This window comes from Leopardus geoffroyi, chromosome C2 (genome assembly GCF_018350155.1).
Source record: "Leopardus geoffroyi isolate Oge1 chromosome C2, O.geoffroyi_Oge1_pat1.0, whole genome shotgun sequence".
Classification (NCBI taxonomy): Eukaryota; Metazoa; Chordata; class Mammalia; order Carnivora; family Felidae; genus Leopardus; species Leopardus geoffroyi.
The window spans coordinates 59770306-59785446 of NC_059333.1; the positions used below are offsets into that span (position 1 = coordinate 59770306).

Below are 15141 nucleotides of genomic sequence, written 5' to 3' on the forward strand. Positions count from 1 at the left end.
AGCCATCAGCCCAGAGCCTGACGCGGGGCTCGAACTCACGGACCGCGAGATCGTGACCTGGCTGAAGTCGGACGCTTAACCGACTGCGCCACCCAGGCGCCCCGAAAGACAGATTTATATTAAAAGAGGGGAAATTATCACATTTGTCTACAAATTAGTCCCTATTTGTCTACATCTTAGTAATTTTTTCAGTACAATCCTCTCCAGATATGCTTCACAACCTAGGAGTTCTCTGTTTGTATGTTAACGGGTAGAGAGTCTGTAGCACACTGCAGAGGAACACCCCTCTCTTGATGTCGCTCAATGGGATTCCTTCTAGTTCACTCTGAACAGTCTTAGCCATATAGTGACTTATATAGAGACAGTACTATACAGATACAGATACTGTATATAGATATAGTCCCTGCCTGCTTCTCCCCAACATAATAAATGTGATGATCACTTTCATGCTAAATGAAAGTGATGGAGGCCAGAAAGCCCGCAAGAAAGCAAGATGCCATGAATGGACTGGAGAGTAGCAGAAAGCACCTTATGCGGCCCAGACTCTGTTTTGAGATGGCTGGGAGCTAGTGTTGGTGGGGAGGGTTAGCATAGGGAAACTAACAGAGAGGGGAGGAGAGAATTAGACAAGGAACTTGCTCCAGGCAAAGGGGGAGAGGTCAGAGATTCAATGTCCTTATAGGAATATTAATAATAAACATAATTATGTTAATACAAAGAACCATGAAAACAATAAACACTTCTTAGGTGCCAACAATGTGTGTGGTGCCGCTACAGAATTAAACCCTCTCAGTTAAACTGTGATCTACATTCTGTCTAAACTCTGGGAAAGACAAGCAGCCATGTGAACAGCCTGGAATGGAAGGAAGTACAAGGGTCTTTATCCTGGTTCAATACTGTCGGTAGGGACTGTGATCTTCTCTGTTTTCTGCTGTGCTCTGACTTGTTGACTCAGAGCTCAGTGCGAGACCCAGAGAGGAGAATGGAGAATGCTAGGAGAAAGTCTGAGGAAGAAGACAATGTAAAGGGATAAGGGACATCTTTGAGATGTTGAGCAATGAAGAGTATGTATAGAAATATAGAAGAATCGATCTGAGAACTTCATGCATGGTGTTTGCATTGGAATCCCACAATGCCAGTGGAAATGGTACTACTTGGAGTCATCTTTGAAAAACAGATAGCTGGATACCCTGCCTGGGGCTAGAAGAGAGGGAGCATTCCAGTGCAGTGGAGGCTGCTGACCTATTCCCCTTGGGGAATTAAGAGTTGTGTATCCGGGGCGGACTCCAGGCCTTGTAGTCCTGAATTGTGCTACGGGAGGAGGACAATAAGAGTGGAAGCTAACAAGGTCATTGAGTGGGGAGAAAAACAGGTCTTGGAGAAAGCTTGGGGGAGAATGTTGGAGATTACAGGAGAAGAAAAATGAGGGAGGGAATTGGAGAAGAAAGAAGAGGAAAGAATACAGGCGCACCCTTCAAAGAGGGAGCTCATTGTATTTTTCACCTTCTTGTTTGAAGGTGGATCATCCCGTTTTTCATTTTGCCACCAGGACAGGCCCAAGAATCCAGGCACACATTGTTGAAAGTACCAGATAAGTCAACAAAAGCCTGGCTGCCCGAATTACCAAATACATAAAAAAAAAAAAAAAAAAAAAGCAGTACAGCATAGTGAATAAAATGTTTATGTTGCCCTTTTAAACACCTTTTGATTCGATTCTATTAAAGTCATAAACTCAGTGTAAAGTATGTATTTTTACTGAGGCCCAGAGAGGTTTAAGGTTATGGGACTTTATCAAAGTCACACGTGACTTCCTGACTCCCAGGGCAGCTCTCCTGCCAGAGGGGCAGCAGCACCCTCACACTCCCACTCCTGGCCTGCGCGACCACCTCCGAGGCAGCTCCCTTCCCACGTTGGCACAGACCTGAGGTTCACTTTGAACAAATGCCTCAGCCTTTCTGGATCTTGGTTTCTTCAGCTGCAGCATAACGTATGGCCGCGAATGGCCCTACACCACCTCGGTTTGCATCCCTCAGCTGCTTGCCAGCAAGTCAGCCTATGTTTGACCTGCCCATTCCCTAGAACGGTGTCTTTAAAATGTGGCCCCAGAGCAGCAGCAGCAGTAGTATCACCTGGGAACTTACCATAAATGCCAGTTCTCAGGCCCACCCCAGACCCTGCGGAATCAGAAACCTGGGAGCGGGGCCCAGCAGTCTGTTTTAAGAAGCCTCCAGGAGGCTCTGATGCAGCTCAAGTTTGAGAACCGCTACTCTGAATTGTTTTCTGCCCAGCACTAAAGCGAGGGTTTAACACACTCCTGCACACACACACACACACAGAGGTAACCAACTTTTCTCTACCGCCACTATGCCTCCCTTCCCCACCCCGCTACCCCCCCCCCCACCCCCGCCTCCCCGGAATCCTTTTCCTGCTTCATCATCCTGGGATGATGAATGGAGGTCAGGGCAGGGCGCTGTCAACGCAGGACGCTGCAATCCCTCCCTCCCAACCCCACCCGGTGGGTCATGGGTCGGCGTAGGTGGCGTTGGGGCTTCCCCCAAAACTTGTTTCTTCATCATTTCTTGACAACCACTGCCCCACTTGGGGGGTGGGGGCGGGGCGTTTAATAACAAAGTTTGCTTTTAATGATTTATCCAATAGTTTGCAGAATGAAGACCGTTGAGAGGGGGGTGTCAGAAAAAGTCTTGGAGAGAAATGCCTGGGGGAGAGAAGAGAAAGATAGCATATGAGAGCAAGGGTCTGAGGTGAAGCTAAAGAGAAAATGAGGGTTGGGGGGGGGTGGGAGGAAGGCACAGGACATTGCTCTTGGAATGGGAAAGAGAGACGTTGGGGAAGAGCTCCGGGCTGGAGCTCAACAGAAAGAAAATGGGCGTTAGGAGAAAAACTGAGTTTGGGGGACTTTTTTTTTCCCAGCTTCCTTTCCTTTCCAAGAGTTTTTCTCTGCTCCATTTTGCTCCTCCCCCTCCTCCCCGCCTCCTCTGCTCCCCCTCCTTCCCCGCCTCGCGCGGCAATGGGAGGCTCCTAGGCAAGAGAAGCAAAAGAAGGAATTGTTTGCGAGTTCAGTCATCCAAAAAAGCTTCTTCCATATGGAGGGACCGGGTGCGCCGGGCGCGGCGTCCCCTGCCTTGTCCTCCTGCTGCTGCCGCCGCCGCGACCCCCGCTTCCTGCCGCAGGGACCCTGAGCCCCGGCCCGCCGGTGTCAGCCTCCGGGCGCGCGCACGCACACTCACCCTTGCACACACACACACACACACACACACTCACTCACTCACGCCCGCCACAGCCACACGCGCCCGCACGCGCCCTCCCTCCCCGGCCGGCAACTTCTCGGGCCGGGGCTCCTTTGTTGCTCCTGCGGCGGCCGCTCTCCGGTTTTGCGAGTCCCCGGGTGTCACGGTGCGGGTTGTGTGTCCTTTCGGCGCGGTGCTGTGCGGCTCCCTCCGCGCCCGCCACGCCGGCCCCGGACGCCGCTCGCCCTCCCCAGAAGCTGCCGCACCAGAGGTGAGTCACGTCGCGGAAGTTTGTTTTCTTTTCGCAAAAAGTTGTGTTCCTGGGTTGGTGGGGGCGGGGGTGCGGGAGGCGGCCGCAGGCCTGGCGAACCCCAGGGAGCGCCGTCGGCGGGAGCGGGTCCCCCGCGGGGGCTGCGGCCGAGGCGGGCGCGCGGGGCGCGGGGACGCAGGAGTTGGGGCGAGGCGGGCCGCGGGACTGCCGCAACCCGGCCCGGGCAGCCGCATCTGGCTCCCTGCGGGGCGGTGTGGCCGTCGTTCCCGGAAGCCTGTCGGGTGGAAGCGGGGCCCGGACCGCCTCCGAAACTTGCCCCGAGGAGGCTTGACACCCTGCTTCTCCACGGCGAGAAGCAGAACCCGCGGCAGAAGCCGGTGGCCTGTCCGGCAGAGCGGGTCATCCTCTGGGCGTTGGCCAGGAACACCGAAACGAGGCGCCGAACGGACCCGAGCGAAACAGCCCCAGGAGAGCATCGCCGGCGGAGGGGCGCAAGGGGCGAGGCTGCGGTGGGGTGTCCCGGGCTGGGCGTGGGGAGCGTGAGCGTTCCTTCTCGCGCGCGGCGTCCGCCTGGGGTCGTGCTCCTAGGTTTTGTCGGTGTAACTGTGAGAGGTGGGGAAATGAACCTCTGGAACAGGTGGGAAGGGGCCGTAGGGAGGGCCGAGCGACCCAGGCACGGGTTTCTGCAGGGGTTTTGAAGGCCTGGCTTAGCTTCAGGGGGCCAAGTGTTAGTTAGCTCTTCCAGGAGATGGGCCAGTTTGGAGGGGCAGGGGGCAGACAGACTTGGGGGATTTGTTTGGTTTTGTTTGGGGGATGGGGGTGGCAGTGGCAGGGTTACTGGGAAGGTTGTTGAGTCCTTCCAGAGATGTGGCAGTGGAGCTAAGAATACCCAAACCACACACCAGCAATCCTAAGCAGGCACTTCACGGGCGTGGTGGGGTATTCTGTCGCTCCCCCACCCCCTCTGAGCAAGTTCAAATGGGTTCCAAGAACTTTTTGACTCAGTTACCTCTTTGACTGGACTGAGTGACTTCCAGGCTCTTGGGCCACCCCCCTTACCCTGTGCCCAGCTCACATTTGTCACCTAGTTCTTTGTTGTCCAGAACTTTGCAGACTCTGGACATCGAATAAATGGGATTCTCAAAATTCTTGACTACGCAAATGTTTTTGATTGATTCCACAACTGGGCCCTAAACCGCTCAGCTCTGTGATGTTTTTTTTCGTCCCTCTGGTTACAGCCAATAAATCAATCTCCATTTCCTCAAGGTCACCGTGGATGATATTGTAACACCGTCTTGTTGGACTGAGGTAGGGGCTGGGGCACCTATACATCTGGGCGCCCTGTTTTCTGAACTTTACTTAAAGTGAATCTGAGGCAAGAGCTTCGCTGTTTTGAGGTGTGTACCAGGTTTCCCAAGAACGTTTCTGAGGTCTTATAATTGGCACTTTTTAATGGTCTCATAATTGAAACCCAGGAGGTTCCCGTGGTAATCTTGAAGCACCTTGGGGTCAGTGGGACAGAAGCAGGGTGGAAACAGCAGTGGAGTTATGATTTTCCTGCCAGATGAGTTTTACAGTGAGTTTATGCAAGAGGTAGAAATGAAAGAGGAGTTGCCTCACTGTGCCACTTTTCTGACACTGCCCACCCCCCCCCCCTTTATTACTCAGTTTGGCCCTTTCAGGAGACTGGAGGCTGTCTATTCCTATGAAATCTGAGGGTTGAGAACTCAGACAGTGTCCCTTTCATCCTCTTTCAAGAGATCTGAGAATGCAAGAGACATTTCCTCGGGAGAAATTGCCCAAGACACAGGCATTGGCTTTACTCTGGAGAGGTTGCTAGAGGCGGTGGTGATTGCTCCTTGGCCATAGGTGTGGGTGGGAGACAGAGGACCCTGCTTAGCTGTTGATTGGTTTGCCAGCTTGTGATAAGATGGTGATTTATGTTCCTTTCCATCCTCCAAATGGATTTGGAGATTTTCCTTTCTTTGAAGTGCTCTTTCAAGTGTTTGGGCTCCTACCTCTTTTCGGCAACTTATCTGTGGTTTCCATTCCCTAAGAAGGAGTAGGGGACTTTACTCATTAAATCATTCAGTGGGCTTCCTCAGGGACCCCCAGGGTTTAAGCAAGAAGACAAGAAACGAGCCTGGTGGTCACAGTATTCCACGAGACCCTATGGGGTCTGGGTTCAGATTTCAGCAAAGTCCCTGATAGGGTTAATGAATAAGGGGTTTTCTGTCTGTCTTTCAAACAAGTAGGAAGAAGCTGAAGAAGAGCCAAATGCACCAGTTGATTGATGTCCAGTACTTTCTGGCCTCTGAGTAAGGAAGTATTAACTTGGCATCGAAGGATATTATACATTTGAAGTCTGCTTTCTGGGGAAATCAGAGAAAGGGGAAGGGAATGGAAATTGGGAAGGCAGAGGAAAGAAAGTGATTTGTTACATTTAAAAAATCTAATAACTTTATCATTTACAACTTCTTGTCATCTCCATACTTCAATTCAGCAAACATTTCTAATATACCAGACCCTGGGCTGGGAGCTGTCTTGTCCCAGGAGAATAAACTTTCTTAGTCAAAGGGTATTTCTCCAAACTAAATCCTCCCCCTGCCCCTAATTTTTATTTATTGCACAGCATCTACTAATAATTAATGTTTTTTTGAGTGACCCGCATTCCTATACAATAGCACAACTCAATTTTCATCCACGTGCATACGTACTTTTCACAGAGTTGTGATAAAAGTATAGACCTTTTTGTCGTCAACGGTGAAGCATCTAGAGATTTTTGTCCAAAGACTCACAGAGAACAGATATGTCCAGCCCACGTCTCCATTGGTGGGAACAACCTAAATCCTAAGAGTGCTCCCACATGGAGTCTTTACGTGTAGTATTTTCATCATTTATGAGGCTGAATCAAATATCTGGGACTGAGGGAGGTGGAATGGAAGAGGGTGTTTTTAATCTACAAATCGGTGTTTACAGAAAGCCTCCCTAAATAGGGCTTTTGCCTCCTTGGAGCCCTCAGGGTTGGTAATGGGTAGAGAAGGGGAGGAGGAGGGCAGGAAGTAGGGGTTAGAGGATCCATCTCAAGTGGCACTGCCCTGGGGATTAGGAAACTTGGGTGGGAGCCCTGGCTCTTCCTGTGGACTCCGTTCACACTGACTCAAACCACTGAACCAACTAATCGATCCCTGCATCCCCACTGCCACTGTGTTAGCCTCCCTCTCCAAGCTTGCCCATCTATCGCCTCTTTTCCATGCCTGCTACCACCATCCTTCTTCCTGCCCTTGACAATTGGTGCTAGACTCCCCGCTGGCTACCTATCAAACAAGTCACCACCCAGCCTAAAAACAGCCTAAGTCTACAATCCAGATTTCTTAGCCCTCTCACACATGGCACTGTCCCACCTCATGATACTAATACCTTACTAGGAACGTTCTGCTCCAGCCCAAACCTATCTAGTAGCTGACCCTTGATTTTTGCTGGACTCATTCCTTGTTTGCTGCCTTAACACCCCAAACCCCTTTCCTATAAGCCCACCTTACTTTGTATGAGACCTCCTAATAATGTATTCTTGAGAGGTGTTTATGATTATTGATAACCATGGATTCCCGGATGCAAAGGTAATGGTTTTATAAGATCAGACTTTTTTCAATGTGATCATTATCTTTTAATCCATTGTTCATTTCGTTTCTACAAGGGGCCAGGTAACTGGAGACTTAAGGAAGACTAGGGTCTTAGAAAAACTGTTTTTTTCTGTTTTCTTATTTATAAAAGGGATTAATAGGGAAACACTATATTTTATAGCACCGCACCTTATGAAAAGCCAGTACTCCAGAGCTGTTTATTTTGTTGTTCAAAAGATAAGACACTTCTCTTTTTCCCCAGTCCCAGCACGAACTTCCTGGAACCCATGACCCATGAAGTCTTGTCAACACTCACACCATCTGAGGGTAGCAGCCATGAAGTAGAAGAAGCAGGTGAGGTTTCCTGCCCACAGTCTAATACCTCTGGCCTATCGGGTCAGTCGTACTTTTTCATGTTTTGTGTTGCCACTTGAGGATAGAGTACTTCTCCATCCTTTAGTATTAGGAAGGGTCTGGCTCTGAGTGGAATCTGGACCAAACAGATCAGTGCTAGTTCATTTCAGATGCTTTTTCAGTCAGAGCTTATGGGGACCTCTTTCCCCTGGAGTGGCTGTGTGAATCTCCCTTTCCTTGAGGCAACTCTGTTTGACATGTTGGCCACAAACCATTTACTATGGAATTTGGAGTCTGAGGCTCCTGTGGAAAAGTCCTGCTTAGGTCTGGGTGAGGAGAGCCCTGTGTTTATGTCTCTGTCAGTGGTATTATAGCGAATGCCTTGTGATCTGCTCTACTGGGCAGTGTTTATCTCACAAAACCCAGAGGGATTCTGTGTCATCCCGACTTTTGAAATAAGGTTAGGAAATAATAATTCTCCTCTCCTAATGGTGAATTTGGCCTTATCTTCAAAGAAGCTCTTTGATGTTTGGGATAGGATTATTGGGCAGTAGAGGAAATCATAAGAGAAAGATCAGAGCCAATAATACACAGTCAACCTCATTTGGTTGCCAGAGAAAATGTTGAGGAAAGTCTCAACTAGTCCTCCTGGTAAGTAACAGGAAAGCACATAATATGGCCAGGGTAAGTGGGGCTGAATAAAAAAAATAACTCAAAAGGAGCTGAACAGCAGAAAGTATGGCAGAGGAATGTTTGTTCTTCTCTAAAATGAGTTTGGATGGCATTGGACAAGACGAGGGTGATGATGTGTGTGTAGGCTGGAGCCTTCATCCTCTCAGCAAGCTTTTATTGGGTACTTGCTGTGTACCTGGGATCCATACTGGAGCCCACGCTGTCCAGAATTCCATCACTGAAGGGAAAGCAACACTGCAGTGCAACCTGTAGTGTTACAGTACTTGGACAGGGTCAGTTAAGAAAGGCTTCTTGAGGGAGGAAAGTCAGCGTCTCAGATGATGTCTTAAAGGCAGAGATGGGACTGGTCTGCCATTTGTGACCTCTGCTTGTAGGTGCTGTTCATTATTTTCTCCCTGAAGACTCACTTTTCCTCAGCAGATGATAGGCCGAAGTAGCCTTGAGACAGGAGATGGCAAGTTCAGGGTAGTTTGGTTAGTTTCAGGAAAGTTAAAAACAGGCAGTTCTTCATTGAATACAAATCTCAGAAATTCGAGCCTTAGACAAGTTTGTAAAACCAGTTACGGAATAGCTTTCGGGGGGAAAAGGAGAAACGTGTGATTTGTTTTTTTCTTTCTCATCTATGTCAGATTTCCGCTGAGAATTTTAGAAACACATGCCTGAACTCAGCTTTTTACCTTTGAATTTCATTTGCCCTTTATTCTACTGTCTGCGCTAGGTTTGCTAACTGAAATCACTTCCAGAGTAGCCAGTGAGGAAGTGTTTGTTTTAGGGACAAATAAAAACCTCCTTGGTTGCAGAGAGGTAACGATCATAAGCATGGGAGCTACAGGTAAGAAGAAGAGGGCCTGTCGAGGTGGCTGACCTTGGAGGTCCCCCCCAGGCAGGGCTGGACTGGACTCTTGAACAGAACCCTCCCCCACCTTCCCTGGTCCTGCCAGGATTTTTCCAGAGTAGTCCCAGCCAAGTGCCTTTACTAGTCTGAGTTTACCTAACATTACAATCACAGCAGGTTTATTAGGTATGGGTCACAGTTAATTGGAGAGGAAAATTGGGGGGTTCTGGGTTTATTACTTTTCTATGAAAGTAGAGGCTGCTCTTAATTATTTCCCAGATCATCCCTGCCACTTGACTCTCTCTGCTCACTAATGCCTGTCAGCCCACAGCAGTGCTATGGTAGCTCTGCCTTTTTTATGTACCTGTGTCCACGTGAGGGGGATTTCATAATGCAGTCAGTCAGCACAGTGAGACCACATAAAGCAATGGAAATTCACGGTTGTTTACCTCTGTCATTGTGAGTGGATGTCTTGTAGTGAACAAATTACATAAAAATCCACTGTGTTATATAGCCAAGAGTTAGATTCTAATGACCCTTCCAGTGTGCAGGCCCTCCAAGCAATCACCTGCAACCTTCCTTGAGACCACTGGCGGTCTGCCATCATGAAGGCTGCGTTAGCTTCAGGTGAAAGCCTCACGATCAGGTGCTTTGCATTCTGTAGCCTTGTGTTACAGAGATGGAGGTTGGGTGGTTGGGCCCAGCTTTCGCCTGTCTGGACTGTGGCAGTTTGCCAGCAAGTTTCACTGGGTGGTCTTTGACAATGGGAGAGGGGAGGAGTGGGGGAGCTCAGCTCTCCTGTCCAAAGGGGAACAAGAAGGTTGGCAACCAATGCCCCGTCACCGAAACACCACCAAAGTCTTGAGCAGTGGTGAATAAAATGGAACAGATTGCTGAGGGCGGTGTTGTGAAGGAGTTCATTTTTGTCCCCCCGATTTTATAGACGGAGCCTTGCGTTTATGCGGTGAGACCCCCTCAAGAGGGTGAGCACACACAGTGGCAGGTACCCTTTATCACAGGAGGGGAGAATTACTATTCTCACGTCGTCACTCAGGGAATCAGCTGTGGACCTAGAGGGCAGGCTGAGATCCTTGAAGGCCAGTGCCAAGGAGGCAGCCCCACCTGCCTCTCCCGTCCTTCCGGAGACATGGAGAATGATAGCTGCCTTCAGTGGGCCCTGTGTACCAGGCCCTGTGCTAAGTCCACAGGCATTCTCCCTGCACCCCCCCCCCCCCCCGCCACTGTCCTGTGTAGACAGGCAGTGTGATCTTGTTCTGCAGACAAGGGGCCAAAGCTTGAAGCACTGGAGTGACTTGTTCTGCCCCCACAGCCATTAAGTGGCAGAGCCAAGGTTTTGTTGCAAGACTGCTGACTCTAAAACTCAGGCTCTGCAGGAAAAGAAAATGCCCAGTCTCTCCCCCTAAGCAGAGCCCCCTTAGCTTGGGGCTGTTTCCTTTTCAACTAACAAAGTGGAAGGGGCAAGTGAGGGCCTTTACGAGACTTGCCTTAAGAGACACGAACTGAAACCTGGGACCACAGCTGGAAGGTTTTGACCGGGGCCGGCAGCACAGGGGAAGCCACGCTTTGCCACGCAGCTCCCGTCAGGCTTTGCAGACAGTTCTGAAAGCCGCCTGCACTTGGGTCTCTTTTCGGAACATGTTTCCTGCCTCTCCCGCATCCCCTCCCCCCGCCCCCCTCGCAGGACATCATCTGAACGGGCTGTCTGAGCCTCCGTGTCCATTGTAGATGCCGGCTGAACCCACTTGCTCCCTGGGTTTCTGCAAGTCTGATCAAGCAGGTCCTCTGTGCCCTCAGTGGGGAGAGGGGGAGAAGGTGCTTGGCCCAGCAGATACTTTTACTGGTCAGGAGAAGTGGCAGCTTGTACAGAAAAATAGCCTGGGGAAGGAGGTAGCAGCTCTGACAGACAGGTAACTGACAGGAGATGGTACCTTCCAGGCAAATACTCCCAGGACAGCCAGCGGAAAGAATTCTACAGGCAGTTACCTGCAGGAGAGCACAACAGACCTCTCCCTACTGGCTGAGGGGAGTGGTGGAGATTTGGCTGTGGACTCATAGCTGCTCTTAGTTGCTTGTTTTTCTTTAACAAATGTGGATAGCCTGAAGCCAGGTGGGGCAGGGGAGGGGGGAGGAGGAACGACACAGGACACTTGGGTTTAAGAAACAATTATACAAGACACCAGGGTGGCTCAGTCAGTTGATCATCTGACCCCTGATATCTGCTCAGGTCGTGATCTCACAGTTCTTGAGATCGAGCACCACGTTGGGCTCCGTGCTGAGAGCACAGAGTCTGCTTGGGATTCTCTCTCTGCCTCTCAGTCTGCCCCTCCCCTGCTCACTGCTCACTCTCTCAAAATAAATAAATAAACTTTCTTTTTTTTTTTTTAAAGAAAGAAACAATTATGTGACCAACTTGTCGGGTAACTGAGAGGAGTCCCAGAAACTGAATGAAACTTTACTCCTCTGTCCCCACAGAGCTGCCTTTTAGAGCACTATTGCGATGCAGAGAGAGAGCACAAGAGAAAGCTTGGGATTGAGAATGTTTCTGCTCACATCAAAATCCCAAGTCCTCTGGCATCTGTGCTCTCCCAAGATGAGTTAGGAGACAAGGCATGCTGGGAACCGGCCAGAGGTCAGAGTGTGGGCCTATGGGCTGCATCTGCTTCTGGGGTTGGGTGGGTTTCTGTTTTCTGAGGGCAGGAGCCTGGACTAGAGGTGATTCATCCTATTACCAGAAAGCCTTCCCCATCTCCGGACAAGCTGTCTTTCCCCCTCTTGCAACAAGAGGCAATGAGGGGGGTCTCAGGGCCTGGCGGGAGTTGGGAGAGGAAAAGATCTCATGGCCAGGGGATCCTGATTACCATTCTTCCTGAGAGAGGAACAACGGAGGAGTCTGGGGAGTGTCTGGGGCATCCCCTCTAAGAGGACAGAGGAGAATCTTATTAGAAGGTTGTTCAGGAGGGAGCGGCATTTCAGGAACACTTCCAGGTTGGAGATGTGTGGCATCCTGGTTAAGTGTGGGCCTTGGAACCAGACGGGCCTGGGTTTGAATCCTGGCCTCGCCAATCTCTAGGTGTATGACCCTGGGCTAGTTATCTAGACCCTGAGAATCCAATCTCTTAAGGTTGTAGAAAGGAAGCAAGATATGGCATGTAATGCATATTAACTGCATTGTGAGCATTCAGTAGAAGGCGGCTCTTAGGAGGAAGGGAAAGAATAGGAGAGAGGAGCAGTGAAAGTGGGGGTTATTGAGGAATCGGGCGGCTAGAAGGGTGAGTAGGTAGAGGGCTGCACTGAGGGAAGGCCCACTGCTGAAGGCTCTGCAGAGATACAGGAATGAGAAGATGGGGACAGAGGAGCCCACAATAGGGAAAGGCCCTTAGGGTACCAGTCCTCAGACCTGGTCAGTAGGAAGAGAATCCTCACCCAGTTGCCTCCTCTCCTCTGCTTCTCTCCAATTCAGCACCTTCCATGCTACCAGTGAGGCCAAAAACCTTGAGGTCCTCTTTGACTCTGGCCTTTCTCTCACACTGCACTTTAAATTGGCAAATAATATTGGCTTTGCCTTGAAAATGTATCCAGAATCCTGCAACTTCTTACCACCCTGGTCTGGTCTTGTATCACTTCTTACCTGGGCTGTTACAGTAGCTTCCTCAGGGTTTTCCCTGCTTCCACTCCCATGCCCCGACCTCGCTCGCTACACTTTAGTCTGTCCACAAGCTCAACTTCCCGCAGAGCAGAGCAGCCCAGAGCAACCGGAGGAGGTCACTTCCCTGCTCAGAACTCTCCAGGGAGTCCTGTTTAATTCAGAGAAAACTAAAGCCTCAGTGCCCTCAGCCCCACCCCCTGCAGCTCTGCCCTCACCTTCCCCCAGCCCACTCCGCCGGCCACCCCACCCGGGCCTCCTTGCTGCTCCCCCCCCCCCCCAGTAGCTGAGCAACTTGCTTTGCCTTCTGCAACGAACCTGAACCTAGCTGCCCTTTATTAACTCATGGTTCTCTCTCCCTGCAACCTAATTTATTTTCCCTGGAAGTTACCACGTCCCGACAGGTGTTCATTTGTTCATTTGCTTACTGCCTACTTCCCCTCCAGAATGAAAGATCCATGAAGCCAGGGACTTTTGTTCCCCACTGTCTTCCAAGTGCCTGGAATGGAATTGGGTATGTAATTGGTGTTCTCCCCCCAATTCCCCACCTCCGACCACCACCACTAGTCTGCAGGGCTTTTTAGAAAGGAGTGTAATACGAGTTTTAAACAAAAGTAAATAATTACATATGGATTTATATAAGAAAAATACATCCTGGGTATATGCATAGGGGAGTGTGTGGGAGAGTGATGCAGAGAATTCTAATACTGTTTGAGTGTCTGTTTCAGAAATACCAGGGAGCTGTGTGCTAGGCCACAGCAGAAGTAGCCCAGTTCTTCTTTCTTCCTCAAGGCGATGGACTGCAGTATGGTCCATGGGTGTGACAGGTGCCAGCTGTAAGGGGAGCATAAGAATGGCTGTCTCCTCTGCTCTTCCTCATCACTCACTTCACAGAATTTGTTGAGTGTGTACTTTATGCCTAGCACTGTGCTAAGCCTGGCTAGGAGACGTGGAGAAGCCCAGCTCATTCCCTCATCCCACCAAGAGCTCTACAGTCTAGTTTTTCACCTGGGATTTCCTAAGTGTGCCCGGACAATCCATTTTACCGCTCCCGTCCAGTAGCACAGGGACCAGAGTTGAATTGGAGCTCTGTTGAATCGGGTTTGGAACCACAAGCCCGGGACATGAGGAGCATGTGATGAATTTGAGAATAGTTCTGTTCCCTACACGCAGGAGGCCTGGTGGGTGTCGGGCCCCATGCTAGGCACTCAGGCCACAGAGATGGTCTCCTCTGCTGGAGAGCTGACAGCCATGTACAAGGGACAGCATGATTTGGGTGTCTGCCCAGAGGGAGATAGTTCTGACTTCAAATTGCATCTCAGTCATTTCTGACTTGCTCCTAGATTTAGAAGCTTGAGGAAGAATAAAAATAGGGATAAAGATCCCAGAAGGTCTTGTGCTGACAACAAATGTGCCTGAGAAATTACACTATCAGGATCCCCAGACCCAACATCTGCAGCATCTCAGGTTACTGAAGGCTTGAGCTTCCTCCTCTAGTTTTTAATTTTTTTTAACATTTTTTAATATTGATTTATTTTTGAGAGAGAGAGAGAGAGAACGAGAGAACAAGTCCGGGAGGGGCAGAGAGAGGGAGACACAGAATCTGGAGCGGGCTCCAGGCTCTGAGCTGTCAGCACAGAACCCGACATGGGGCTCGAACCCACAGAATGTGAGATCATGACCTGAGCCGAAGTCAGACACTTAACTGACTGAGCCACCCAGGTGCCCCTTAATTTCTTAACTCTGAAAAATTAATGGCAATTTTAGGTTTACAGAAAACATTAAGTGAAAAATATAGAGTTGCCACATACGTCTCACCCCCAGAACAGTGCCCATATTATTGACATCAGATGTTGGTACAATACATTTGTTACAATTGTACAGTTGATAAGTCAACCTAGATCCATTATCAATAACTAAAACTCATGGTTTACGTCGACCTTATTATACATTGTATAGGTTTTGGCAAATGCATAGTGACCAACTATTCACCATTACAGTGTCATACGGAATACAAGTCTCGCTGCCTAAAAATCTCCTGTGCTCCACTCATGAGGCCCTCCCTCCTTCCATTCACCAATCCCTGGTGACCATTGCTCCTTTTTACTGATTGTCTTTTCCAGATTGTCAAGTAGTTGGAATCACACAATGTATAGTGTTTCCAGGTCGGCTTCTTTTACTTGGCAAACTCTTCCAGTTCTAAACATGACCTTCTGTCCCATCCCCCTCCCCCATGTACATCTATGCGTCTGGAGTAAGAGGGGTTGGCAGGGGAGGGTTCCAAAGCCTTGTGCTGATACCCAGCTGACCGGAGCCGGCGGGTCCTATCCCTTCGTCATCTCCCAGTGAACATGCCTGGCCCTGGTGCTACCGGAGTTTAGCCCAGGCTAGTAAACTGTCAGGAGCTGCCTGTGTTTGGGTTCCACATCTGGAAGTATCAGCTGTGCAGACCT

At 49.9% G+C, this 15141-nt stretch overlaps 1 protein-coding gene across 3 annotated transcripts in view; it reads left to right on the plus strand.

Moving 5' to 3' along the window:
* Nucleotides 1–2522: 2522 nt before the first annotated feature.
* The window catches only part of LOC123610883, a 37233-nt gene continuing 24614 nt past the window's right edge, over nt 2523–15141 (plus strand). Inside the window, exons 1-3 of one of the 3 annotated variants that reach the window (XM_045502065.1) lie at nt 2549–3519; nt 7405–7496; nt 13374–13386. In XM_045502065.1, coding sequence (XP_045358021.1) covers nt 2884–3519; nt 7405–7440 — 672 coding nt within the window. In that variant the 5' untranslated portion in view covers nt 2549–2883 and the 3' untranslated portion in view covers nt 7441–7496; nt 13374–13386. Of the gene's footprint in view, nt 3524–7404; nt 7497–13373; nt 13387–15141 lie in introns of those variants that run through there. The other 2 variants (XM_045502064.1, XM_045502066.1) reach the window with 2 other exon arrangements.